This window comes from Pseudorasbora parva, chromosome 17 (genome assembly GCF_024679245.1).
Source record: "Pseudorasbora parva isolate DD20220531a chromosome 17, ASM2467924v1, whole genome shotgun sequence".
Classification (NCBI taxonomy): Eukaryota; Metazoa; Chordata; class Actinopteri; order Cypriniformes; family Gobionidae; genus Pseudorasbora; species Pseudorasbora parva.
In genome coordinates this window covers 22,585,843-22,611,025 of record NC_090188.1, presented here as the reverse complement: position 1 = coordinate 22,611,025, position 25,183 = coordinate 22,585,843, and the positions used below count along the sequence as shown (strand labels likewise).

The 25,183-nt window shown below is 37.8% G+C and overlaps 4 protein-coding genes across 7 annotated transcripts in view; 2 read left to right on the top strand and 2 right to left on the bottom strand.

Annotated features, from left to right (window-relative positions):
* Window positions 1-1,449: 1,449 nt before the first annotated feature.
* On the top strand, window positions 1,450-9,495 carry tmem72 (transmembrane protein 72). Its single transcript, XM_067421390.1, has 5 exons — window positions 1,450-2,152; window positions 3,270-3,336; window positions 6,787-6,858; window positions 6,944-7,083; window positions 8,454-9,495. The coding sequence occupies exons 1-5, from the start codon at window positions 2,083-2,085 to the stop codon at window positions 8,834-8,836; spliced, it is 732 nt and encodes a 243-aa protein (XP_067277491.1). The 5' UTR covers window positions 1,450-2,082; the 3' UTR covers window positions 8,837-9,495.
* Window positions 9,496-12,647: 3,152 nt separating this feature from the next.
* Window positions 12,648-25,183, top strand: part of rassf4a (Ras association domain family member 4a) — a 28,658-nt gene continuing 16,122 nt past the window's right edge. Inside the window, exons 1-4 of one of the 2 annotated variants that reach the window (XM_067421471.1) lie at window positions 12,648-12,774; window positions 12,889-12,946; window positions 21,374-21,460; window positions 21,543-21,618. In XM_067421471.1, the coding sequence (XP_067277572.1) occupies window positions 21,405-21,460; window positions 21,543-21,618 (132 nt within the window). In that variant the 5' untranslated portion in view covers window positions 12,648-12,774; window positions 12,889-12,946; window positions 21,374-21,404. Of the gene's footprint in view, window positions 12,794-12,888; window positions 12,947-21,373; window positions 21,461-21,542; window positions 21,619-25,183 lie in introns of both variants that reach the window. The other variant, XM_067421472.1, reaches the window with a different exon arrangement.
* Window positions 14,431-17,340, bottom strand: cxcl18a.1 (chemokine (C-X-C motif) ligand 18a, duplicate 1). 3 transcript variants are annotated; one of them, XM_067421064.1, is made up of 5 exons: window positions 17,193-17,340; window positions 16,910-17,099; window positions 16,668-16,812; window positions 15,149-15,226; window positions 14,431-14,678 (listed from the first exon to the last, which is right to left on the bottom strand). In XM_067421064.1, exons 2-5 carry the CDS (start codon window positions 16,983-16,985, stop codon window positions 14,597-14,599), a joined length of 381 nt encoding a protein of 126 aa, XP_067277165.1. In that variant the 5' UTR covers window positions 16,986-17,099; window positions 17,193-17,340; the 3' UTR covers window positions 14,431-14,596. The 3 variants fall into 3 exon arrangements, with proteins under 3 accessions (XP_067277165.1, XP_067277164.1, XP_067277166.1); XM_067421063.1 differs by having other exon boundaries at window positions 16,910-17,319; XM_067421065.1 differs by having other exon boundaries at window positions 16,668-16,800; window positions 16,910-17,223.
* LOC137044789 (C-X-C motif chemokine 9) lies at window positions 17,765-20,590 on the bottom strand. The gene is made up of 4 exons (XM_067421066.1): window positions 20,470-20,590; window positions 18,358-18,487; window positions 18,185-18,268; window positions 17,765-18,066 (listed from the first exon to the last, which is right to left on the bottom strand). The coding sequence occupies exons 1-4, from the start codon at window positions 20,522-20,524 to the stop codon at window positions 17,976-17,978; spliced, it is 360 nt and encodes a 119-aa protein (XP_067277167.1). The 5' UTR covers window positions 20,525-20,590; the 3' UTR covers window positions 17,765-17,975.

The following is a 25,183-nucleotide window of genomic DNA, read 5'->3' as shown; positions in this document are numbered from 1 at the left end:
GTGTTTTATTAATGCCTACACCTACCCCAACCCAAAACATACCCTTACAGGTATGCAGATACGTTAATTAAATGACGCGATATTGATGTGCACATGCCCGCCCGTAGTTGTATCCCTTACCTTTTTCACCGTGCTGGACGTAGTGTGATGACATCACCGTTTCAGAAAATATACAGATTCACTGTACACACGAAGACTGAAGATGATCGTTTTCAGATTTATCCGCTTTGGGACCCGGTTTCGAAAAATATCGGATGCATGCTTCTAAAACGCCGGATCCGTGTGGACGAAACGGTACAAAATTTATATGTATACAGCTCCGTGTGGACGGGGCCTCAGTTTTATGCAGTGATGCAAGTGCTTTGTTTGACCTTTTTTTTTTTTTTTTTTTTTTACAATTTACCACTTTATTTACAAAATACTAATCTCCAACGTATGTTCACTAGAGCACCACAACAGATGCGTGTTGTATTGACATGAGAGCAGACGTTGCATGAACGGGGGTGGCGATTCATATTTTGTAAATAAAGTGGTAAATAGTTTTTTTGCACAAAGCACTCGCATCGCTTCATAGAATTGAGGTTAAATAGCTGGAGTGTCAAAATGTTGGTCTATTTGGTGTTTGTTCAACCCGATCACATGTAAATGCGTATAGTACGAGTGTGCAATGTCGTGGAATGTATAGCCTACGCCAAAACTCATTTTGGCGTGCATATGATACGCACTTTATGGCGTGTATATGATACGCTCTTGGGTGGTTTAGGGTGGTGGGGTGGGGGGTTCGTATGTATAATACGCCATAAAATGCGTATCATATGCATGCGAAATATACGCATTTTCGTGAGATCCGGCTGGTTTGTTTATTGCCGAGGGGAAAATCACATAGAAATGAAAATAAAAACTAAATAATATGAGTACAATAGTACTGTTTATAGTAATAATTATTATTATTTGTATTATTATTATAGGATAATAAAATATTTAAAAAAAATACATTATTATTGTTATTCATAATATTTAACCCTGTTGTCAATATTTATTTAGCACTAGGTGCTATTTATTAATCTGTGAAGTTTTATAAAAAAATATGAAGTATTATGAATCAAATCAGTCAGTATATTAACCAAAATAATGATGTGCTGTGTCATATAATGCCAAAGATATGTGGTTTGAAATCCTAGCGATACTGTAGTCACGTGCCATCAGATTTAATTATACAGACCATCACTGTGTCATACATGCCGTCATGCAGCCGCACTGTGGTTCTAATCAATCGTGATCTGTTATGACTGAGAAAAGTCTGACCTTTGACACAGGTAACTAAAGGCTGGAAGAGATGGTGTCTGTTCAGTGCGTCTGCTGGAGAATGATTAACATCTGTCTTTTGTCAGGATTGGGCTATGAAAGTACTGCTGCTTTCGCCAACATTAATCATCGGTTCAGGACAGGGCTTATCAAGTAGACGTTTGAGACTCCCTCCATGTACATTTACTTTGCAGAAACACATTTGACCTTGGGCAAGGACATTTTTGATTAATTGGCTGATTGGCTGAAGGTAATTTAATTTGAATGTGTCCCTCAGCAGCTGTAAAAGGATGGAGGGTGGAATACCTCCTCATGAAGGTCACACTCGTAACCTGTGAGGGTCCTGCAACAGGCTTGTGTGCATAAGTGTGTACTTACCGTGTGTGTTTGTGTGTCTTCCCTCAGGGAACATGCCTTATTTGTGCTCTTTGTTAGTACCTAGTCAGGTAATCTTTAACTGTAAACTTTATCATTGTCCGGTCCACTCACCTTGAACAGAGGTGGAATTTAACAGGAACAAGCAGAGGGTGATGGGTGTTTGGGTTTTAGTTTTTTTTTTTTCTGCTAGGCTGATTACTAGGGTAAAATCTGCACTGGGACGCAGCCGGCGGCACCCTCCAGCTCAGGCGAGGAGATTACTAACCATGGGTCTGCGGTGGCGCTGCCATCCTAACATAAAGTTCTGACTGCCTCTCTCAACTACTAATAAACGAACGGTCAAAAGAGAACGCTATCTATCAACAAATGTTCTAAAGTAACAATCTTTTTATTTCGGCCATGAAGGGCTCAGCTTTGTGGGTCATAGTGGAATGTGCCTGCAGAGTTCTTGGCATCTCGACTGCTGCAGGTAGGACTGACTTTTCTGTTCTTTTGCAGGCCATTGTTTTCACTGAAGATACTATAAATAACCTTTAGATATGCACTAGTTTAATCAAGATTGCATTAGGAGCATTGAAATATTTTACTCTGTGATTGGTGCTCATTACACAGAATACCCTGCTTTAAAATGGGGGAAAGAAAGGCACTGACTGTCCCAGTGTTTATGAAATGGCCCATTTAAGTTGAAATAAATTGTTTGTATGTTGTTTGTAAAAAAAAGAAAGAAAATAATCTATCTGGCATTAATTATTCCTTAAATCCAACAATTACATAAACACTATTAAATGCAAACATTTTCCAATAGTAAACTTTAAAACCAAAAGGGGTTTTATTTTTAGTAATAAACTATGCAATAGATCCACATTAATACAATATCATTTGGCTTGTAAAATGTTTTGTTTGCTATGTTTCACAATTTGTAATGTAATGTTCAAGATGCAGTGTGAATATAACTAGCTAATGTTAATAATTACATTAGCATACTATATGTATTTTCTAAATACTAAAACACTTTTTTTTTTTGCCCAAAAAATATTTTAGTATTAATTCATAAATTTGGTGAAAATGTTTCAAAATGTTTTCTTATTGTGCAGAGAACTGTATAATTCTCACACATATTGAACAACACATGTATTGTATTTTCTTTAGTTTATTTTTCTTTATTTGTACATTTGTTTCCAAAATCAGCACAACAATACTGGCCTGGTGTGTGTTTGCCCAGCAGTGTTGTGTGGCAAATCTGACATCTAGTGGCCACAATAAAATTGCATTCCATTTTTGTGAAAAGTCCAGGTTATGCTGTTTGGGGACCAATTCTCACAATTGCTTATTAGCTTGGATATTATTTGCACATTGGCTGTTAGTACATAATATAAAATAGGCTACTTATAAATCACATGTTAATGTTTTAATCTGCATGACCATATTCTGCATCCCTTAGTCCTGCCTCTTACTTACTTTTATATATATAAATAGACAACTTTATTTTCCAACTAATTACACCAGATACAGAATGTTGATTTATTTCTATTGATTATGATTTCTGCAGGTTAAGTTTGATGTGAGTGTTGTGTGTTTATTTTCAGTGCTTTGTGCAGTGGGTATAGAAACTCAGAGACAGGGGGAGTTCAACAGCTTGGCAGTCTATCTCCTGTGAGTATAAAATGAGCTTCTGTGGGTGGTATAGCACATTTTATTCATATGAAAGTTATCTCAGACACGTCTTCCTGTCAGATGTTAATTCATTATTCCTGCAGTGAGCAAATAAGTCACAGTGTTTTTTAAAGATGAACTTACACACCTGAATCAGTTTGTTTTCCCATTTTAGAATTGACCATTCCTTTGATGCATTTGCAGTTATGCTTTGTTTGTTTTTTCAGTATTTGTTATTTCAGTGGGGTAAAAAAAAAAAGTATTTGTTCAGCCACAAATTGTGCAAGTTCTGCTACTTAAAAAGATGACAGAGGCCTGTAAAAAAAATCTGAAAATCACATTGTTTGATTTTTAAAGATTTTATTTGCAAATTATGGTGGAAAATAAGTATTTGGTCAATAACAAAAGTCTCAATCTCAATACTTTGTTATATACTCCATGGCAATGACAGAGGTGAAACGTTTTCTGTACGTCGCCACAAGGTAACACTGTTGCTGGTAGTTTGGCCCATTCCTCCATGCATAAATCCTTTAGAGCAGTGATGTTTTGGGGCTGTCGCTGGGAAACACGGATTTTCAAAGATTTTCTATGGGATTGAGATCTGGAGACTGGCTTGGCCACTCCAGGACCTTGAAATGCTTTTTACGGCGCCACTCCTTTGTTGTCTGGGCGGTGTATTTAGAATCAGTGTCATGCTGAAAGACCCAGCCAGGTTTCATCTTCAATGCCCTTGCTGATGAAAGAAGGTTTTTACTCAAAATCTACATGGCTCCTTCCATTCTTTCCTTTACACATCAGTCGTCCTGGTCTTTTTGAAGAAAAACAGCCCCAAAGCATGATGTTTCCACCCCCATGCTTTACAGCTATGGTGCAACTCATCATTCTTTCTCCTCCAAACACAACAACTTGAGTTTTTGCTAAAAAGTTATATTTTGGTTTCATCTGACCATATGCCATTCTCACAATCCACTTCTGGATCATCCAAATGCTCTCTAGCAAACTTCAGAATGGCCAGGACATGTACTGACTTAAGCAGGGGACACGTTTGGCACTGCAGAATTTGAGTCCCTGGTGGTGTATTGTGTTACTGATGGTAGCGTTTGTTACTTTGGACCCAGCTCTCTGCACCTCATTCACTAGGTCCCCCCGTGTTTTTGCTCACTGTTCTTGTGATTATTTTGACCCCACGGGGTGAAATCCTGCATGGACCCCACAATGAGGGAGATTATCAGTGGTTTTGCATGTCTTCCATTTTCTAATAATTGCTCCCACAGTTGATTTCTTTACACTAAGCTGCTTACATATTGCAGATTCAGTCTTCCCAGCCTGGTACAGGTCTACAATTTTGTTTCTGGTGTCTTTTGACAGCTCTTTGGTCTTGGCCATAGTGGAGTTTGGAGTCTGACTTGAGGTTGTGGACAGGTGTCTTTTACTGATAACAAGTTCAAACAGGTGCCATTAATACAGATAATGAGTGGAAGACAGAGGAGCCTCTTAAAGAAGACGTTACAGGTCTGTGAGAGCCAGAAATCTTTTTTGTTTGTTTGTTTTGTAGGTGACCAAATACTTATTTTCCACCATAATTTGTAAATAAATTCTTTAAAGCTACACTGTGTAACTTTTTTAGTTTATTCTTAGCTAAAACACTTAGTTCTTTCAAAAAATAGATGTGCTCATTAATGTATATTTACTTATTTCAAGTAATAAAGTATTCTCGTAAGTTTATAAAATGCCATTGAAAATACATACGGGTGAGGGGTTCGATCAATAATTAACCTGACAAAAATATATTTATTCAGTGTTGTCCACATTATATTTCACATGCAGCAGCATTGTGAACTTTTGTAATGACACGTTTGGTCATTAACTTTTAAATGCATCATTATACTTAAACTGCAAACACATGAGGAGAGTCTCTGCATTAAAGACCCACAAATAGCAGATCAACGAGCGGCTACATTTCTCTCCGATACGGTAGGAGATTAAACTGAATGTGAAGGATTTGAACTGTGACGAATCTGACGATGATTGACAGGGCAGATAAACGGTGACGGGATGCACGTAACTAAGTGACAGAGTCCGTTAAAGATGGCGAAGTAGTATGTCCCGAAGCTTGCATACTTTTCTGCTACACACTCAAAAGTATATACTTTTTCTTCACAAAAAGAGTACATACTTTTAGGACGTAGTATAAGTAGGCGAATTGGGACGAGCATATTATTCACTGGATGGTCATATACCTTTTCACCACTAGATGGGGGAAAATATCACACAGTGTAGCTTTAAAATCAGGCAATGTGATTTTCTGGATTTTTCCCCCCTCTAATTCTGTACTCTTCTAGTTGAAGAGTAACTGATGAAAATTACAGGCCTCTCTTATCTTTTTAAAGTGGGAGAAATTGCACAATTGGTGGCTCACTAAATCCTTTTTTCCCTACTGTATTACTAGCTTTGTATTCTTGTCCATTTGTACATACTGTATGTTTGACCAGTTGTAGACTTTGCTATGTTTCACCAGTTTCACTTGAAACAGGCCTTGCAACAGTACGTCACACACACAAATGAATGGGGCCACCAAATTAATAAAAATCCCCCCCAAATTTAAGATATGGGGCAAAAAATGTCCCTGTTTGGTTATTGTTATTTCCACAGAATGAAGCTAAAATCTTAAAGATTTAGAAATTTACTATGCCTTTAATGCTCTTTTTAAAATCTTCCCCATCTAATGACATTTGTTATGATATCCTTTTCAAACATTACAATACTTATGATAACTTTCGTTAACTGAAAAAATAAGTAAATCCATATAACCAGCTAATTACTTTTTGACAGCGATGCCATAGAAATATACAGGACACATGGTCACTTAAAAGCCACTGTCATTCCATTTCTAACTATAGCTGGCAATACAGTAGCGCCTCTTGAGAATTACACACAGATGGAGGCAAATGGGCCTCTTGTCCCAGATTATCTGATCTTTCTGGGCTCACAGCCAGGCTAGAGAGGTTCTGCATGAACAACAGGGAGATATTTTCTCCCTTAACATTCATTAAGTGTTTGTTCACATGCATGAACACCAGAATATCATAAACATCCCGGAAATGTGCTCAAATACCTGCTAAATGGTAATAAATATCTAACTGTGGATAAAAGCATGAAGAGGAACAAGTGATTAAAGTTAACGCGAATCCATGTTCACACTTTACATTATTGTGGCAAGAATCAGGATTCTCAATGAGAAAACATACGAGGTGGGACTTGATTTGATTCTTCAGGAACTGATTGTATTGTGAGAAGTTGGAGTTACATTCGGATCATTCACCAAAAACATTAATAAAGTAAACATGATTTCATACATACTGTTGAACTGCTTGAACTTACTTTCTTTCTAACAAAACGTTTTAGAAGTCATATAAACCACTGCATTACTCCTGTTTGTATTCCTTACAGGCTTTCCTCTGTGCTGATCATGATTTTTGAAGTTGCCTATTTCGTTGACGCCATGTTGGAAATGTGTCTTCCGTACGTTCAATCAGATTATATGAATCATATACTTGTGTGATTTTAATCAGTGCATTTTTTTCATATCTGTTTTTCTTCCTTGCAGTTGTCCACCCACATGGAATATTTTCATTCTTTGGAAGAAGATGGCCAAACTTGGGGGTTTTCAGAAATTTCTATACTACACAATGATGTCTGTGATGTGTTTCCTGCATCCAGTGCTTGTGTGGCATGCTGTAATACCAGGTGCTTTTAATTTATTGCATATTATTATATTATTTAAAAATATATTTAAAAAACATAAATAATAATACATTTCACCAAATGATAAGCAAAACCATTTAATAGACTATATAAATAATATGTAAATATACACTATATTGCCACAAGTATTGGGACAAATCATTGAATTCACGTCTTCCAATAACTTCCATGTACACAGGTGTATAAAATCAAGCATCTAGACAGGCAGACTGCTTCTACAAACATTTGTGAAAGAACGGGTCCCTCTCAGGAGCTCAGTGGATTCAAGGGTGGTACCGTGATAGGTTGCCACCTGTGCAATAAGTCTATTCATGAAATTTTCTCACTATTTTACAGTCAACTTTTAGTAGTGTTATAACAAAGTGGAAGCACTTGGAAACAACAGCAACTCAAGCCAAGAATTCAAGTGGTATAGATCATTTAAAATCACATAGCGGGGTCAGTGCATGCTGAGGCGCACAGTGCACAGAGTCAATAGCTACAGACCTCCAAACTTCGTGTAGCTTTCAGATTAGCTCAGTGCGGAGAGCTTCATGGAATGGGTTTCCATGGCCAAGCAGCTGTATCCAAGCCTTACATCACTAAGTGTAATGCAAAGCCTCGGATGCAGTTGTGTAAAGTTCCCCACCAGTTGACTCTAGAGAAGTGGAGACGTGTTCTCTGGAGTTAAGAAACACACTTTGTCTTGCAATCCCATGGATGAGACTGGGTTTCGCGGTTGCCAGGAGAATGGTACTTGCCTGACTGCATTGTGCCACATGTAAAGTTTGCTGGAGTGGCGATTATGGTGTGGAGTTGTTTTTCAGGGATTGAGCTTGGCCCCTTAGTTCCAGTGAAAGGAACTCCTAATGCTTCAGCATACCAAGACATTTTGGACAATTTCATGCTCCCAACTTTGTGGGAACCGTTTGGAGACGTCCCCTTCCTGGTTGAACAAGGACTGCTCAAAGCAAGGTCAATAAAGACATGGGTGGGTGAGTTTGGTTTGGAGGAACTTGACTGGCCTGCACTACACTTGATCTGAGTCCTGACCTCAACCCGATAGAACACCTTTGGGATGAATTAGAGCAGAGACTACAAGCCAGGCCTTCTCATCAAACACCAGTGCCAGACCTCACAAATGAGCCTTCCCAGAAGAGTTGAAGCTGTTATAGCTGCAAATGGTGGGCCAACTCCATATTAAACCCTAACGATTAAGAATGAGATGTCATTAAAGTTCATGTACACATAAAGGCAGACGTCCCAAAAACTTTTGGCAATCTAGTATCTGCTTAGAGTGAATTCTGACAGTTTAAGAATGCACAAGCATACAAGTTAACATGAATTAAGCAACTTTGTCTACTACTTTACAGGAGTTATGCTGGTAGTGACTGGATTCTTTAACTTCATATTGAGCAAAAAGAAAAAACCAGATCGGCCTAAAGAGTCCAGTGCATTGTATGATGACCCGGCTCTGTCTTCTGTCTCTGTCACAGACGGGGGGGACACTGAACATGTCTCTTTCTTCCACATCATCTCCGGCAAAAGAGCATCTTTTTTTCCAAGCAATAGCCAACTTCATGCCCCCACAGACAGGGCTCAGTCTGTGAAGGGACAACGAAAAAAAGGACAAACAGACACAAGAAACGTGCACTTCATTGAAAGTCTCAGATGTAGTGATACTGAAATGGAAGAATACCATGAGGTGGAGCCAGAGGAGACCACGTCAGATAAAGCACCAATGATTACACTGTAAATGTTAGTGATACTGTAGTTATAAATCAGTGTAGGCATGTCATGCTAAGTGAAAAGTGAATAAAAGTATTTCCTCTTAGAATATGAGAAAAATATCTCTCAACCATTGCTGAAAACTATACAGGGAAATCATAAAGGTTGTGAAATGACTTTAGTGCTGCACAGATATTGCACAGCACCAAGATAATTTGGTCATAAAGCGCGAGATAAGATGCAAGAGCTAAACTAAACATTTCATAATGACAGCTGTTTTAAGATAGAAATGTTAAATGACCAACAAAATGAATCGGTCAAACTAATAAACTTTGGACTCATTTAGCCATTTTTGGTTAAAAAATAGGCCTATATAATTTACATAACATTCATGTATGTAATCCTTTTATTTACTGTCAATGTGAGGGGATAAGCAATTAACAAAGCTGTTTTCTTATCATATTGCACTGTAAAAAATTATTTAGAAAAAAGTTACCTGATTGCCTTAAAATTTTGAGTTCATTGAAATTAAAATTTTGAGTTAATACAATGAACATTTTCTGATATTTGACAACCTTTATTAAAATATTATTAAAAGATTTTGTAAGCATATTGGGTAATTGTGTGTGTTTTATTTCTGATGACGCAGTGAAACATTCCAAATAGTGCTATTTTCATGTATCAAAATTTGTATGTGGTTCAGATAATATTTTGAGTTTCTATTTATTAAACAAATTTCCTTCATTGTATCAACTCAATTTTTTTATTTCAATGAACTCAAAATTTTAAGGCAACCAGGTTACTTACTTTTTTAAGTTAAACCAACAAAAACAAAAAAAAACATTTTTACAGTGTGGGTATAATATTAATAATGAATGTGGACATATTGTGAATGAATTTTAATCAAATTTGTTTGCTTTGGGATTCATAAAACATCAGTTGACACTGTTTACTTCACAGACAGTTAAAAATAAAACACTATCAGTCAATGCTCAGCTAAGATAAGATGAGGAATAAAGAAAATGTGATGTAGATGAGGAGAGTGCAGGTATTGACAAATAATCTTCTGCCTACTGACATGGTTTTAAAGCTATTTTTAAAAAGAATTTGGCCTTCGAAAGTCTTAAAATATACATAATGCAGCATTCATCACCCTGTAGCCCAAGACTGGTTTACCACTGAAGCTAAGCAGGGCTGAGCCTGCAGTACCTGGATGGGAGACCAACTGGGAAAAGCAGGTAGCTGTTGGTAGAGGTGTTAGTGAGGCTAGCAGGGGGCGCTCACCCTGTGGTCTGTGTGGGTCCTTACACCCCAGTATAGTGATGGGGACACTGTACTGTCAAAGAGCACCGTCCTTCCAATGAGACGTTAAACCGAGGTACCGACTCTCTGTGGCCGTTAAAAATCCCAGGATGTCCTTCAATAAAGAGGGGTGTAACCCCAGCATCCTGGCTGAATTTGCCCATTGGCCCCTGTCCATCATCGCCTCCTAATAATCCCCATATAATGATTGGCTTAATCACTCTGTCTCCTCTCCACCAATCAGCTGGTGTGTGATGAGCGTTCTGGCGCAATATGGCTGCCGTCACATCATTCAGGTGGATGCTGCACATTGGTGGTGGTTGACGAGATTCCCCATTCTATGTAAAAGCACTTTGAGTGCCTAGAAAAGCGCTATATAAATGTAATAAATTATTATTATTATTATTATTATTATTATTATTATATGTAGGTCAGAGGAATCAAAATGTTATCGGGGGGCAGTATTTTGTAATATGAGTAAATTAACCCTATAAGTTGAATGCAACACACACACACACACACACCAGGCATCATCTGTCTAAAGCATGTGCTCCATTGCTCCATTAGACCACGGTCACTATGGTGATGTGCCATCAGGTATTCCCTTGAAATGGCACAGGCACAAAGACACTCTAGGTCTAGGGCAAAAACAATAGCCCTCAAACTCTGGATGAAGAATTCATACCTGGGACAGGGACAAATAATAATAATAATGATGATAATAATTATATATATATATATATACACACACACACACACACACACACACACACACACACACAAACACATGCATACAACATGGATCTCTCTTTTTTTTAAATTAACTCCCCAAACAACATTTGAACACTGTCAGTCAAATACAACCTTTTCTTCCAGTCTGTAACCTTAAGCCTGGATCTCTTGCATCTAGTCTCCACACATCAATACAATTAAGAGGTTCCATTCATCATACTGACCCAGACAAGAGGGTTTTCAGTCTAAAGACTGGACAGCAACCCCCCAGGACTTATTCCTCTCCATTAACCTGTGTGGATGACTTCAGCATCCTGAATACTTGAGTAACATATGCTGAATTCATGTGTTGTTCTTGGTGTACTTGATGGAAAAATATTCCATTAAATTCTTTGCACTTGTGTTGTGGTTTTAACCCGAATACCTTCAACGTTTTACTGGGATTTGCTAATGGAGAGTCACAGTCAGCATTGTTCAAAAGAACTGGAGTGAAAAATCTATGAGCATCAATGGGTCAGGCAATGATGCTTTCTGCACCAAAAACAAGAATTACACACCCAGTAAATCATCATTTAGAAATCAACCCAAATATCTATCTTCTTTGGTTTAAAAATCACCCGTAATAACTACAAATATTTAAATACAAAATTAAAGCTATGGGAAATAAAGCCCTTCTGGTTGAATAATGTAATTATGTAAATATTGCATCTAAAAGGGGTCATTTAAATTGCCTAGCTGTTATTTAAAATTCACAGAGATTTTAGCTTATCAAAGCTTTAAATAGGTGTTTTTGGGTGACGTGATTACTAGGATGATTAATGTTCTCTTTAGAGAACTTGTACCCTGTTATACGTTCCATTTGTCTCCACATGAATAGCAGAAGTGCAGTTTTATGTGTACTGTGTTCTGTGGAAATATATGTTTATCCAGTGTCAGTAGAGTCATAATTTCCTTTCCATATTTAGCATTAGGCGTATCTTTTCTATATTTGTGACACGTCAAAACAATATTTTAACACAAATTTGAGATGATCTTGCAACTAGCTTAAATGCGATAGTTCACCCCCACAATGTATCCCCACAATGTGGACTCAGTGTGTATCCCCACAATGGAACTCAATAGTCACCAAAATGGTTGGGTTACTGTTGTTCAATAAATCTTGCTTTTGTTGTCACTTTAGAAGGATAGGCCTATGGTGAATTGTAGCTCTTAAGTTTAAGTTTTATTAACCACAGCTGAGGAGACTTATTTAAGAAGTGTTTAATAGGCTATGAACTATTTGTTTATAAATTAAAAAAAAAAATCCTTATTTGGCAGTCCCGTTAATATATTTATTTCCCCTTTAAAACATATCCGTTTTCCCATGAGGGAAGTATCTTGGCAGCTCAAAGCATCTACTTCCTCAAATATTTTATTCGACCTCTCCGTGTCATATCTTCCTAGACCGAGCCAAAAACAGGAAGCTTGTTCCCCAGTAAATAGACTGTGTTGTATTTACGCCTAAGTCTTACCCTACACATTTTATTTAACTAAAGCTTTAAATGCTATAGCAACTTAATGAAGTTGTAATAGCAGGGCCGAATAAAATCTTACAGCACCCTTTAATTTGCAGTTTAATTGTCTCATGGTTATCGCAAGGCTCGTGATAATTATCTCACAGACATGCTAATATATTATGCTGCGAACGAACGGTCCCAGCGTTTCCCGGGGCAACCGCAAAAAGCTCCCGCCCACAGACGTATCTGATTGGCTGCGGTAATCAGCGGAGTGTATGATTGGTTTACACAGCTGCCAGTCTTCTCAACGAGTAGCAATATTTTGACCGTCTATTCCCCGAGGAAGCAGCAGGGTGAAGTGGAAGATAAGACGTTGTGTCTTACAAAACAGCTGGGCTCTGTCGGCTCTTACAAAGGAACGGCGTTTCATGAAATGGTAAGGAGACAGTTTGCAAGTAAGTTAAATAGAACATATATGTTCCCTAGCTGAGAGTGTATTATTGATGGAAATTGATAAATTTGTTTGTGTTTTTCCTGTATAATTCTGCAGGTGAGCTTATGTACTGCTGTCTTCTTTTGAAGGCTACTTGGGCTTCTTCTGTTTTCAGGTATGTGTCTTTATACAGCAGTCAAAACAAACTATGTTACTTGAGTGAACCTTCTCACACAATTTTGTGTTTGTGTGTTTGTGTCAAATTTAGGGGGTAGCCTACAACAGCTTGTCACAGTTTTAAGGCTGTATACCCTTAAAAAAAACATCTGTACCTTTTAAGCTTCATAAACCTTAAGCTACATATTTGTACTCTTAATTACTAATATGCACCTTTTTGAACTAAACAAGTTACAAAGGTGTCATTTTAAGGGTTCTGGCCAAGTGACATGCTTTTGTGTCCTTAAAGGTACAATTTTGACACCCTTTTTCTCTGTGTGCAGATGTGAACCATTGTGGTATTTTTTTCTAATAACTTTATTTGTAATTTTCCTTTTCATGGCAGAAGCAAATCAAATATAACTTCTTTGTCTTCCTAATATGTCCAACTTCTGCAAAATAGTCACGAGGAAATCCAGCCGTGGTTGAAGTCTCTATATATGCTTGATAAATTCCTGCAGCTAAGAGTAACAGCTGCTTTTCAGTAATTGATTGGGTGGGCAGGTCAGGAGGGGTTTCACAGTGTAATTTCTTTATGTGGGTGGGGGGAGCATCTCTAGACAAGACCTCTTGGTTTTAAATCAGCCTAATGCATTTTATAAGTGTGATTCTTTCTGGTGGACACAGTAGATTGCATATATCTCCCCCACCCCCACCCACTTGAAAGGCGTTTTCTTGCCACAAGACTAAAATGGCATAATTAATAGATGAGGATGGTCATATACAGGTTGGGTTAGTTCATAGAATATTCAGATTCTTTTCATTCACTGAATAGGAGCCTTCTTGTTTATTTTAGTTTGGTGAATAAATATGATAACACTTTATTATACGGGTACATTAATTCATGCTTAACTAATGCACAGATAATCACAAGTTAATGTATGACTCATGAAGAACTAAACCATTAATTAATGATTAAGCATCAGCTACTAATGAACATTTTATATGATTAATAGAATAAGTAATATATGAATTGCTGTTAATTAAATGTGTCATTGTGTATTAATTCCCTAATAAGATATATTAACTCTTAATGCTCATTTATGTGTTAATTACCACATTGGAATGAGTCAAAGTATGTACTTCAACTTTCAGTTGTCTGCTTCAGCTAATCATTAGCTAATGATTTTCAAATGTATCATAATGTTATGACTTGTTGAGGCACATTAGCCTAGAGGCACATCATTATTAACTAATTGAAGTAATATGTTGTTGTGGTTATGTGTTTTGAATTAATTCAAAGTTGTGTAAGAGTCATGTGATTATCTGTGCATTAGTTTAGCATGAATTAATGCATATTTGTGCACCCGTATTGTTAAGTATTACCATAAAGGTAAATTGAGAGACTTTCTGATCATTTGTGTCATTGTGTCAAAATTCTGTCAAATTAATTTTGTCCGTATGTGCTAAAAATGATACAGACTATCACATGCAATACACAAATAGCATTTATTAAAAATGGTTTATTAGAAATGGGCAGTAGAAAAACAATATATATATATATATAAATTTTCATATACATAACACATTTGTGCAAATAAGGGACAGGCAGGATAAATGATGACGTACAAACAGACCTTTCTACATAGAAAAGGTAAAAACTGTCGAGTTAATGCTTCTTGGGACGTTTTGGTGCTTTCTTCCTATTGACTCTCAGACAGAGCTTCTTCTTCTGTGTGTTGAATTTAATCCTGGACAATAGAACAGTGAAGGGGTTTAATTATTAGAGAGGCCTTAAAAGCTGAGCAAGCAAAAAACACATTCCCAACCCCTAAATCAAAGAACACCGACCTAACCATCCCTACAAACAACAACAACTAAAATCTATATAGTGTATGTTTCAAGTATTTTTAGCTATATATTTTTTTAGAAATATCATGTTACTGTTACTATGGATTTTGTATATGGTATGTAGGTGGGGAAGCTAGTGAATCTATGAGAGAGAATTTTCGCGCACTGCCACCCTGTGGCAGAAGTAAATACTACCGTTGGTGGTGTTTATTTCTGCCACAGGGTGGCAGTGTTTTTTACTTTATTGAATTTGCTAATGAGGCTCTAAATAAGTGTACTTCTTAATTGATACTTTTTACCTTTTCTTTATGAGTGGTTATTTATGAATAATAGTAAAATTGTCCGTACAGGGCATCTGTTGCTCACATACCTTTTCCAGCATCTTTGCAGTTTTCTCCCCTGGTTGGACTCTGGATTTAGACACATTCTTTGACCTGGCAGCTGGAGTCTGTGGAGGTGGAGGAGATCAGTATGTTTTCAAATGCGAGCAAACCACAGCAAGAATCATAAATCTTCAGCTAAGGCATTTGCTCATGCCACAAACCTCAGTTGAACTCAAGTTGAAAATTGAAAATTAATTGACAGTTGAAAATTAATTAAACCGAAAATGTATTTAATATGTGCATTGTTTAGTTATTGCTTAGACTATTGTAAAAAAAAAAATTTTATAACTAAATCCTAATGATTTAGTAAAAAAAAAAAAAAACCTTTTACAAGTCTAAGCAATAACCAAACAATGCACATTTTAAATAAAAGCATTTGACATCATTCAAATACAAGTACAGTGGGACCTTTTGGGAAGTTTTGCATTTCATATGTATTCCTTTTTCCCCTCTTTGCTGTCTATTGTTGGTCTTGAGCTTTTTAAAGAAGTATTTTGTGAGACAATAAGCCATTTGGCATCAAAATACCAGTAAAAAAGTGGTAACACTTTACAAAAAGGGTTCTTTCGTTAACATGAGCAAACTTTGAACAGTTGTATTTTTATTTAGTAATGTTAACAAAGATTAACAAACACAGTAACACAAAACACATGTTTGTTTGTTTTTTTGTGGTTAGTTCATGTAAGTTAATACATTAACTAATGTTAATGAAAACTTTATTGTAAAGTGTTAAAAAAAAAAAAAACTAAATTGCCCCATTTTATCTGTAGCCTATTCACTAGATGTTTCTGTTACAAAGCTGATATTTCCAGTTTCTTGAGAAAGAATTCAATGGTATTTTTTGTAATATCATGCCCACTCATGCCAAAATTGCAATGAACCGATATGGTGCAAAATTCATCTTGCTATGTGGCCCGGTTTCCAATCAGATAAATTATCTGAATTTGCGATGTGTCTCAACACGCAATATTGTGTAATATCTTACACACTGTTAACAATGAACTGGATTTCAACACTTCCAGGAGAGATATAATTGCTTGTTAATAATTATAGACTTAGTTCTACAGTAAAGTACCACATGTATTTGAATATTAGCCTACTATAGATTTTGGAGGCAGGGGCGTTGTGCACATTTTTTGCAAGGTCATTTGCTCACTTTCTTGTATATTTCATTTTGCCAATTAGATTGGCAGTGATCACCAAGAATTTTCAAAAATGCTACAAAAAGTAACATTTTGACACTATGAACAAAGTCATGCGAGTTTTCAGTGAGGGTGGTAGATGATTTCAGTTTAAAGCAAACAATCTGTGGGTGGTATGACTTAATCGTAATTACCAAATTTGGACATGTTTTCTGCAAAAGTGTTTTAAACAAACACAATGTATCAAAGACCATTTTAAATGCTTTAGAAACATCACTTAAAATCCACTTGATTCACAAATCTCATGGAGAACTACACATTTAAATCCCACTCAATTTGAATGGGAGTGGTTTTTTTTACTCACATGATTTGAACCGCGTTGCAAAGCGGATCTTTTGGTATGATCGTGTAGTCTGTGATTCTTCTCCATTGCACTGAGCCAGTTCCCTCAATGCACTCGCATTTTTCTCGATGGGATATTGCAGCAGTCCCATTTTCTAAAGACAAATCTACAAACATTTAACCACGTGTCTATCACCACCCCCATGACCAATATCTGATGGAAATCTGTAAACAGTCCTGATAAGTCTTTAAACACTACTGTACCTGTCATGAAATGTAAGCAGCAGACTGTGAGCAGGAGCAGCAGGTTCATATTTCCTTGCAGAGTCCTGAAAGCCATTTCACTAAAGCTGCGTCATTCACAAGACGAATGTCTCTCTTGTATGTGTTTGCACTAGAGTGTGCACAGAACTGTCCTGCTTTTCTCCCCCACTTTCCCTCTTTTATGCATTTCCTGTTTTGCCATATTGAGTAGGATTAGAGTCACATGATTTCAAGTAAATGCTTCAAGGCAAGAGAAATGATTACTCAATACCTGTGTACTTACCTTTTGTGGTCCGCGACGCTATTGTTGGTTGTAAGATATTCATTGATGGTATGCTTTTCTTACGATAAATTGTTCATACTAAATGGTTCCCACACCTTTTGACCAATACATTGAAATTTCCATAAACTTTTATTTATAGATTAACTGCATTTACTGGATTTTTTTTATAGAAATTAATTTTTTTAAATTGTACAGCAGAATTCAATCCTATGTAAATAAACAGGAGAAAAACAAGAAAGTAGAGTTTATTATATTAGTTTATTATGTTAATGCCAAATAAATGTTCACATTATCACTTAAAACATATTTATAATAAGTGTTTTCAAACTGGCCGATACGTTAAACTTGCATAACAGGACTCAACTCATCCCTGCATGACATGGCATGGTTAAATGCTGTTCCTGTTGTAACAGGTCTTCAGTATTTGCTGTCCCTTTGTCCTCCATACACATGTGAACTCATCTGAATTAAGTCTTTTCTTATGTCCATCACTGTCAGAAAAAAGTGCATTCCTGTCACTGTACCCTAAGGCACAAAAAACCAAAAAGATACTAATATGCACCCTTAAAATAATGATATGTTCAGGGTGAGTAAGGTACAAAGATGTACCTTTTCACTACCGCCCCTGTGACAACAGTGTGCTTTTTTTCGGAGAATGTTAGCTTGTTTAGTGCATATGAAAGTACACCAACACAATAGCACTTTGCACAGGTTTTGAACAGAATTCTCTTTTGTGACTCTCTGCCTCCATCTGTTAAGTATTTGAGGTTAAGATGTGGTCTTCTAGGATTTTGTCTGCATTCTCTTTCTTTGCCTTGGCCGTTGCTTTTGTTGACGTATGCACTTTTTACTGTCCTTGCCATCCCTTTGCATCCTGAAAAAAAACGAGGGATCTAGCTGATTAAAACATGCAGACCACCATAATGTTTAAGTGATGTTTGGATATGCTGTGCTTTAGTTTACAGAGTCATTCGGTGATAACACTCTCTTACCTTTGCCAACATTTCAAAAGTCTTTTGCCTTGATGTCCCGCCGGACTGAGACACACATGATTTTTGTTGATCTGCCGTATGACTCTAATGAAAAGTACAGAGAATAATAGAATTAAACCCATTGGTGCACATACATTTGGAACTAAGAAGTAAAATGTATGTGAACTACTTGCATGATCTCATCCTGTAAGCAGGTAGGTCCTTTTAGAGTGACTTTGAAATCTGAAAGTGGTCCACGGACTCCTATTTTGTAATTTGGACACTGACAGGTCTTTGGAACATGTTGACTCTCTACTGCTTGGACTGTAAAATAGAAAAATGTCCATGTTGAAAAACTGTCATAAAAATGAATCTTGGGACCACATACTTCAGTCTCATTTTAAAGAAGACCGTTGGCAGATTATTGTTAAATTCAAAAGAGTTAAAAAGTGAAACAGAAAAAGTTATAGAGTTTTAAGTTTATGAAAATTATTTATGATTTTTTTTTTTTTTTTTTTACATTTTGAGCTCTAAAAGTACAAAATCAAAGCAATAAATCTAAAAAAAAAAGCAGCTTTTCAAATTTGAGGTTGATATCTCAAAAAATTAGCTCTGAGTAAGGCGCAATCCCAACTTTTCCAATAATATCTGTCTGCAGAGCCGTAGAGCCGCAGTTTCACCCCAGTCGCGGTTTTGCCTGCGCATGCGCAGTTTAACTACAGCGGTTTTGCCCCGCGCATGCGCAGTTTCACACTGATAGATTTGATTTTTAAAACTTAACTCTGTCCTTAAACTATCTATTGATTATTGTTGTTCCTGCTGTTGGCAGTTGTTTGTTGTTTCTGTATAGTAAACACTTTCAATGCATGGTATAAAAACCGAACTTTCGAATAGACATTTCAAAGGTTTTTATAATTTTTTAATTATTAGTCTGAAGTCAAGATAATTCCTCAAGTTGATTAATTCTGCCTGGGGTAAATGCATAAACTTGAACACAAATAAAACGTACTTTTAAACAGGCTGATAGTGTGAGTATAAATTTGTTGGAGACATAACCAAGAAACGAATTTAATTTACAAATATTTATTACATTTACAATTTACATTTTAAACATTTCATTATTTTACCATTACAGTTGATCACTAACTAATAACTATAAAATCAAACAAGTGCAATTACAATAAATAAGTACATAAATAAATATATTAATTAGTTAATTAATACAATTGTAGTTTTATTCCCTTTCCCGTAACATGCATCTCGAATACATAACGACACAATGCGCATGTGCGGTCAGAACTGCTGTGGTAAAACTGTGGTTGGGGTAAAAACTGTGGCTCTGCAGTCAGACCCTTCTCAACTTTTCCCCATTAGATGCAAACAAAACTCCACTGGAGTTTTTCTCTCTCAAATATTACAAGCACACACATGCACACCTACACACATTTATTTTATTACATACATAAACACCACACACCCACAGTTATAGCTGCATAATTTATCAAATTGGCTTTATAATTTGCATAAACAAAAAACAGAAATACAGTATTTGCTTGCTACGCCAAACCTGAAAAAATGGCACCATCTGGTAATTTAAAAAAAAGAAAAAAAAACATTTTGAAGCCTTGCCAACAGAATAAAAGCCTATTAACAAGGATTGTATCATTTTATAGTTCAATGGCAACGGAATTAAAAATAGCAGTTTTAATGGGTTTCAATGTGGACATTTTTGTCCAAAAGGACCAAGTGTAAGTATTGTGTGTACCTAGTGCAAAATAGTTTAAAAAAAAAAAAGGAAATGGTGGTTAAATATTAAAATTCCAATTAAAATACACACCTGTGGCAAATGTTATGCAGTGAGCATTACCACAGGCAAAGTTCTCAAAAAAACAAAACTGAAAAAGACAAAAATGTCCATAAGGATACACAAGGGTTGAGCAGCAAAAATAAGATAATGTGAAGGATCATGTAACATTGAAGACTGGAGTAATGTCTGCTGAAAATCAGCTTTGCCATAACAGGAATAAATTATGTTTTGAAATATATTCAAATCGAAAGTTGTTTAAAATGTTAATACATGTTTTACAGTATTTATATAAAATAAATTCAGCCTTGTGAGACGAGACTTCTTTCAAAAACATCCTATAAACCAAACTTTTGAATGGTAGTGTATAATTAAAATAGTTTATAATTAAACTTGTAAGTCAAGTTTTGCATTGATGTTATAAGATTTAACTAAGTAGAAATTTGCTAGCTCAGTTATTTTTTTAGAGAGTCTGAATGTGCATCTGTTCTCATAGACTCACCTGTTAGGAGGATACTGAGATTGAAAGCCAGCAAAGCATAAGCTATCAGTGCCATGATGAGAGTGCTTCTGTGTGTAAGTGCTGAATGACCGGCTGTCGTTTTATACTCTCTCTGAGGGAATTCCCTGCGACACTGCCACTCCTGGAATTTCCATGCTACTCCCACATGCTCAAGCTTTTTTCACATGGACAAGAAAGCAAGGGATTTCCAAAAAATCAACTGCTGCAGGAATCTTTAAGAATGTGTCACAGACTATGAACAATCACAATCCATTTGGCCCACAAAATGTAAATTCTGTCATTAACTCAGCCTAATGTCACACATTAGTATCCACACATTCATATGCTGTTATTGTATTACTGTGTTGAAAGTCTTCTAAAGCCAATAATGAACAGACTGACATAATTTTTCACAGAGAATGTCCTTGTCATTAAGGGGAATCTCATTTGCACTTATAATGGGGGCACTTATAGCTGCAATAATGGTAATATTTTCACAGAATAATTAAAGTCATTTTTTTATTAATTAAATAGTAATTATATATTTTTTGAGCCTGTCAGATGTGATTACGTTGATATGTATTCAAACAGAAAATGTGAAGATTCTTCAAAACTTTCCAATGAAAAATAAAAAGTATTATTTTGTCAGAAGGTCTGAAAACATGCAAGACATTGCAATATTGCACATTGTGTTAACTGTAGGACCATGTGATTTACCCTTATTCCTGTGATTACTTTCACTTGGTACTGTTGCCTTGTTGCACAAAATTCATGAAGAGACTAATGGTTCAGTTGGATTATGAGACACATACTATAACACAATTAATTATTTGCTGTGTTTAATCACTCACTCACAGAGTCTCCTTCTTATTCATTTCTCTCCCATTGTCTTGCTTTTCTCTAGCTGAAAGTCTTTCTATTGCGAGAACTTCACCATGGATCCTCACAAGATCTCCTATGTGAGGCTGAATGAGGAGAAAGTTATTGCAAAGTAAGAGTTCCATGTCTGATACACCCTGAACATTAGAAACCCTAACCCTAACCCTAACCCTAACATCTTATGTCTTTTTCAGGTCAGATATTTTGTCCCTTCTGAAAACATACAACTGCTACCATGAGGGAAAAAGCTTTCAGCTTCGCATTCGTGAGGTATGTTACATCACTGGAAGTAAAACTAACTTGATCTGGATCAAATCTTTCGTTTTTCCTGGTTAGCGATTAACAGATCTAATCTGATCTAGAGTTAAGTCAGAGTGTGAGAGCAGAATAAAAAGGCTATTGTCTCAGAATGGGATTTTGGATGTGGGACATTGGAGTGAGTGTCACTCTTTATTCTTATCTTTTATCCTTATCCTTAAAACACACAAACCCCAGATAAATGGGTCATGACATGTTATTGTCTGCATTTTTATGCAGAACTTATCCCAAATTGAACATCATTACATTACATCATTACAAGTTACAACCATGCATTATGGGGTTATTATTTAGTTATCATTATAATTATTTGTTACTCTGAAATACTTAGTTAATTTTTTTCTAAGGCTACCTGGGGCATTTTTGTCATTCTGTAAAAAAACTTTTGTTTTTGCCCCCCTTTTTGTGAGCTGAACTCAAAGACTTTTTCTATTTATTCAAAAGGCCTATTTCTCTCAAATATTGTTCACACATCTGTCTAAATCTGTGTTAGTGAGCACTCCTCTTTCGCCGAGATAATCAATCCACCTCACAGAATAAGCTCTACCCTGTACAGTGGAAACCGTGATTCATCTGTGAAGAGAACAGCTCACTAACACAGATTTAGACAGATTTGTAAACAATATTTGAGAGAAATTTTGTGTACATAGAAAAAGTCTTAGATCTTTGAGATCAGCTCATGAAAAATAGGGGCAAAAATGTTGCGTTTATAATTGTTATGGTACAGAGGCTACGGAGACGAGATGGTAAGTGAATCAGGTTTATTGAGCAACCTGCAGAGGTAACAGGTGAGTCGGTGAATAACTTGACTGAAGAGCAGATGTGCTGGTGATGGTTCTTCAGGTTGATAATCTGGGTATACTGGCAGGAGGCGGTTGTGAAGCTTACCTTGTGAATGTATGCCGAGAGTGTAGTTGCGATTACCTCAGCTCTCATCACAAGAGCTCATCAGCTCATTTATCTGACTCCTGCAGTTAGTGCTCAGTGCTGTGATACTCGTGCGGTGACTCACTCATTATATTCAACAGACACTTCAGTTGTAGTGTCTTCTCCAACTCAGTCACAGTAATCCAGTAGGTGGCTTTGGGAGTGGCCTCACAGGGCAGCGAAGCATTCTGGGAATTGTAGTCTTTCATCCTCATGAGACAAAAATACATTTTCTGTCTTTTCTCAGTCTAGAAGGCACCAAATTCAAAAATAATTTCACATTTCTACTACATTGATGACCCAGTTTAAATACAGATTCATCTTCCCAGCGCTGAAGTACCCCTTTAATACCGTCATGTTATGAATGAATTCCAATAGCACTGATACTAATACAGTGACTGAGTACGTGTGTGTGTCTTTTGTGCTGCTGGTGATCGGGGTGATGATGAGCTGCAGGTGTGTGTGGTTAATACTGAGGTGAGAGCGTGCGCTGTGATTCGGGGACGGTGGAGCCTGGCTTGTCTGTGACATTGTGAACTGCGGCCCTCTGTCTGACACAATATACTCTGGGATTCCGTAGTATCTGAAAATCACATTAAACATTAGTTCAGCATTTTCCATGGCCGTAGGGAGGCTCTTCAAGGGAATGAGACGACACGACTTGGAGAATATATCCACCACAACTAGCATGCAAGTATAGCCATCGGACACCGGTAGATCTGTAATAAAATCAGTTCCTAATGGTCCTAGGTGTGAGGGACCCTTCGAGATGGCACACTCCCGACACCCTCTCACGTACCTTCTGACTTCTGTAGCCATGTTGGGCCACCAGAGCGATCTTGTAGCAGCGAGAGGGTTTCATTGACCCCAGGGTGGTCAGTGCCCAATGAAGTATGAGCAGAGTGGATCAGTGGGGTGTGCCGTGTCCGTGGGATGTACTGTAGACCTGGTGGGCAACCAAGTTGGTAGAGGCATTGGAGGAGGAAAGGGTTTCCTCTGACCAGGTCGATGGGACTCATGAAGATCTTGTCAGGTAGGATAGGCTCGGACCTTTCAGGTTGTTCTTCCGAGGTGTGAAGGCAAGAGAGAGCATCAGCTTTCACATTCTTGGAACCAGGATGATAGGAAATAGAGAAAGAACTTGATTGCTTCTACCTTCCCCTCTTCCATCCAGGTGCCGATGCTGTCGATCTTATAACCAAGGAACTGCACTGAGGGCTGGTGGAAGGAACACTTCTCGGCCTTGAGGTATAGATGGAACTCCCTAAGGCATTGCAGGACCTCCGCAACATGGTGGCGATGGTCAGCCAGGCTCCAGGAGTGGATCAGAAGGTTGTCGATGTACACTAGAACGGACTTATGGAGGAACTCCCAGAGCACCTCATGTAGGAAGTTCTGGAAAAAGGAGGGGGCATTAGCCAGGCCACAGGGCATCACCAAATACTCGTAGTGGCTGGTGGGTGTCACGAAGGCGGGCTTCCACTCGTCCCCCTCACGTATCCGAATGAGGCTATACGCACTGAGGAGGTCCAACTTCGTGAAGACACTGGCACCATGGAGATGTTCCAGCACGGTTGGGACGAGGGGAAGGGGATAACAGAACTTGATAGTGATTTTATTTAATGCCCGGTAATCAATTCATGAAGAAGAAGCTTGATGCAGCAGGGGACGTGGGCGGTCAGATGTAACACTGGTTGAGTGCCTCCTGGATGTATTCCTCCATGGCCTTCTCCTCCGGCAGGGAGAGGGGATAAATCTTCCCCTTGGGCATTGGCTCACCCGGAAGCAGATCGATGCTGCACTCCCATGGCCGATGTGGAGGCAGCTTGGAAGCACGGTGAGGGCAGAACACATCACTAAAGGGGGCATAGCATGATGGAATCTCTACTGACCACTGTTCGATGGGACTCTCAATGGACGTTGCACAGACGGGAATCTTTCTGGAACGAGACATGGAAGGGACAGGAAGATGCTGGTGAACCAGCTATCGCCCCACTTTAGGATCTCACCGGTCTTCCAAGAGATGATGGGGATCTGTTCAATGTGAAAGATGCCGACCTGTAGTTGAACAGGACCGCCAAGGGAGTGAACCTGCCTTCAGCTTAATGGTCTACCTGTTAGGGTTAGGGTTAGGATTCGACCTGGTAGACGGACGGAGTGTGAGTCGTCTTGAGCTTCAGCTGACGCCTGAGTTGAAGTTCTCAGCGGAACTGGAGTCGAGGAGGGCAAAGACTGGCAAGGAGACAGCGGCAGTAATGAGGTTCACAACAGTGGTTAGCAGGTGACTCTTGTAGTTAGACAGATAGATCACACTCACCAGAGGATGAGGAGGACGTGTAGGACACTTGGCGATGTAGTGATCTGGAGAGCCACAATATATACACAAACCCTGCCCGAGCCGTCTCGGCCGTTCCACTGGTGTTAATCAAGTGTTCTCCACTTGCATGGGATCAGATACTGGTTCTGGAGGGCTGACAGATTCTGGTCGGCGGAGGGACAGGAAGCTCATGGTCTGGCCCTGGTGCTCTTCAAGGCACCACTGCATACGAGTGGTGAAGCGGATGGATAACTGGATGAAGCGTTCGAGCCT

What these genes read in the sequence shown, in the direction of transcription:
- cxcl18a.1 (XM_067421064.1), bottom strand. Translation starts at nt 16,985, where the DNA reads ATGGCTTTCAGGACTCTGCAAGGAAATATGAACCTGCTGCTCCTGCTC. An exon ending in TGCAACGCGGTTCAAATCAT is followed by an intron (nt 15,227 to 16,667) that starts GTGAGTAAAAAA and finishes CCACCTCCACAG; the next exon opens with ACTCCAGCTGCCAGGTCAAA. An exon ending in CTGCAAAGATGCTGGAAAAG is followed by an intron (nt 14,679 to 15,148) that starts GTATGTGAGCAA and finishes TCTATTGTCCAG; the next exon opens with GATTAAATTCAACACACAGA.
- tmem72 (XM_067421390.1), top strand. Translation starts at nt 2,083, where the DNA reads ATGAAGGGCTCAGCTTTGTGGGTCATAGTGGAATGTGCCTGCAGAGTT. An exon ending in TGGCATCTCGACTGCTGCAG is followed by an intron (nt 2,153 to 3,269) that starts GTAGGACTGACT and finishes GTTTATTTTCAG; the next exon opens with TGCTTTGTGCAGTGGGTATA. An exon ending in GTGGCATGCTGTAATACCAG is followed by an intron (nt 7,084 to 8,453) that starts GTGCTTTTAATT and finishes ACTACTTTACAG; the next exon opens with GAGTTATGCTGGTAGTGACT.
- LOC137044789 (XM_067421066.1), bottom strand. Translation starts at nt 20,524, where the DNA reads ATGGCACTGATAGCTTATGCTTTGCTGGCTTTCAATCTCAGTATCCTC. An exon ending in TGCTTACAGGATGAGATCAT is followed by an intron (nt 18,269 to 18,357) that starts GCAAGTAGTTCA and finishes ACTTTTCATTAG; the next exon opens with AGTCATACGGCAGATCAACA. An exon ending in CTTTTGAAATGTTGGCAAAG is followed by an intron (nt 18,067 to 18,184) that starts GTAAGAGAGTGT and finishes GTTTTTTTTCAG; the next exon opens with GATGCAAAGGGATGGCAAGG.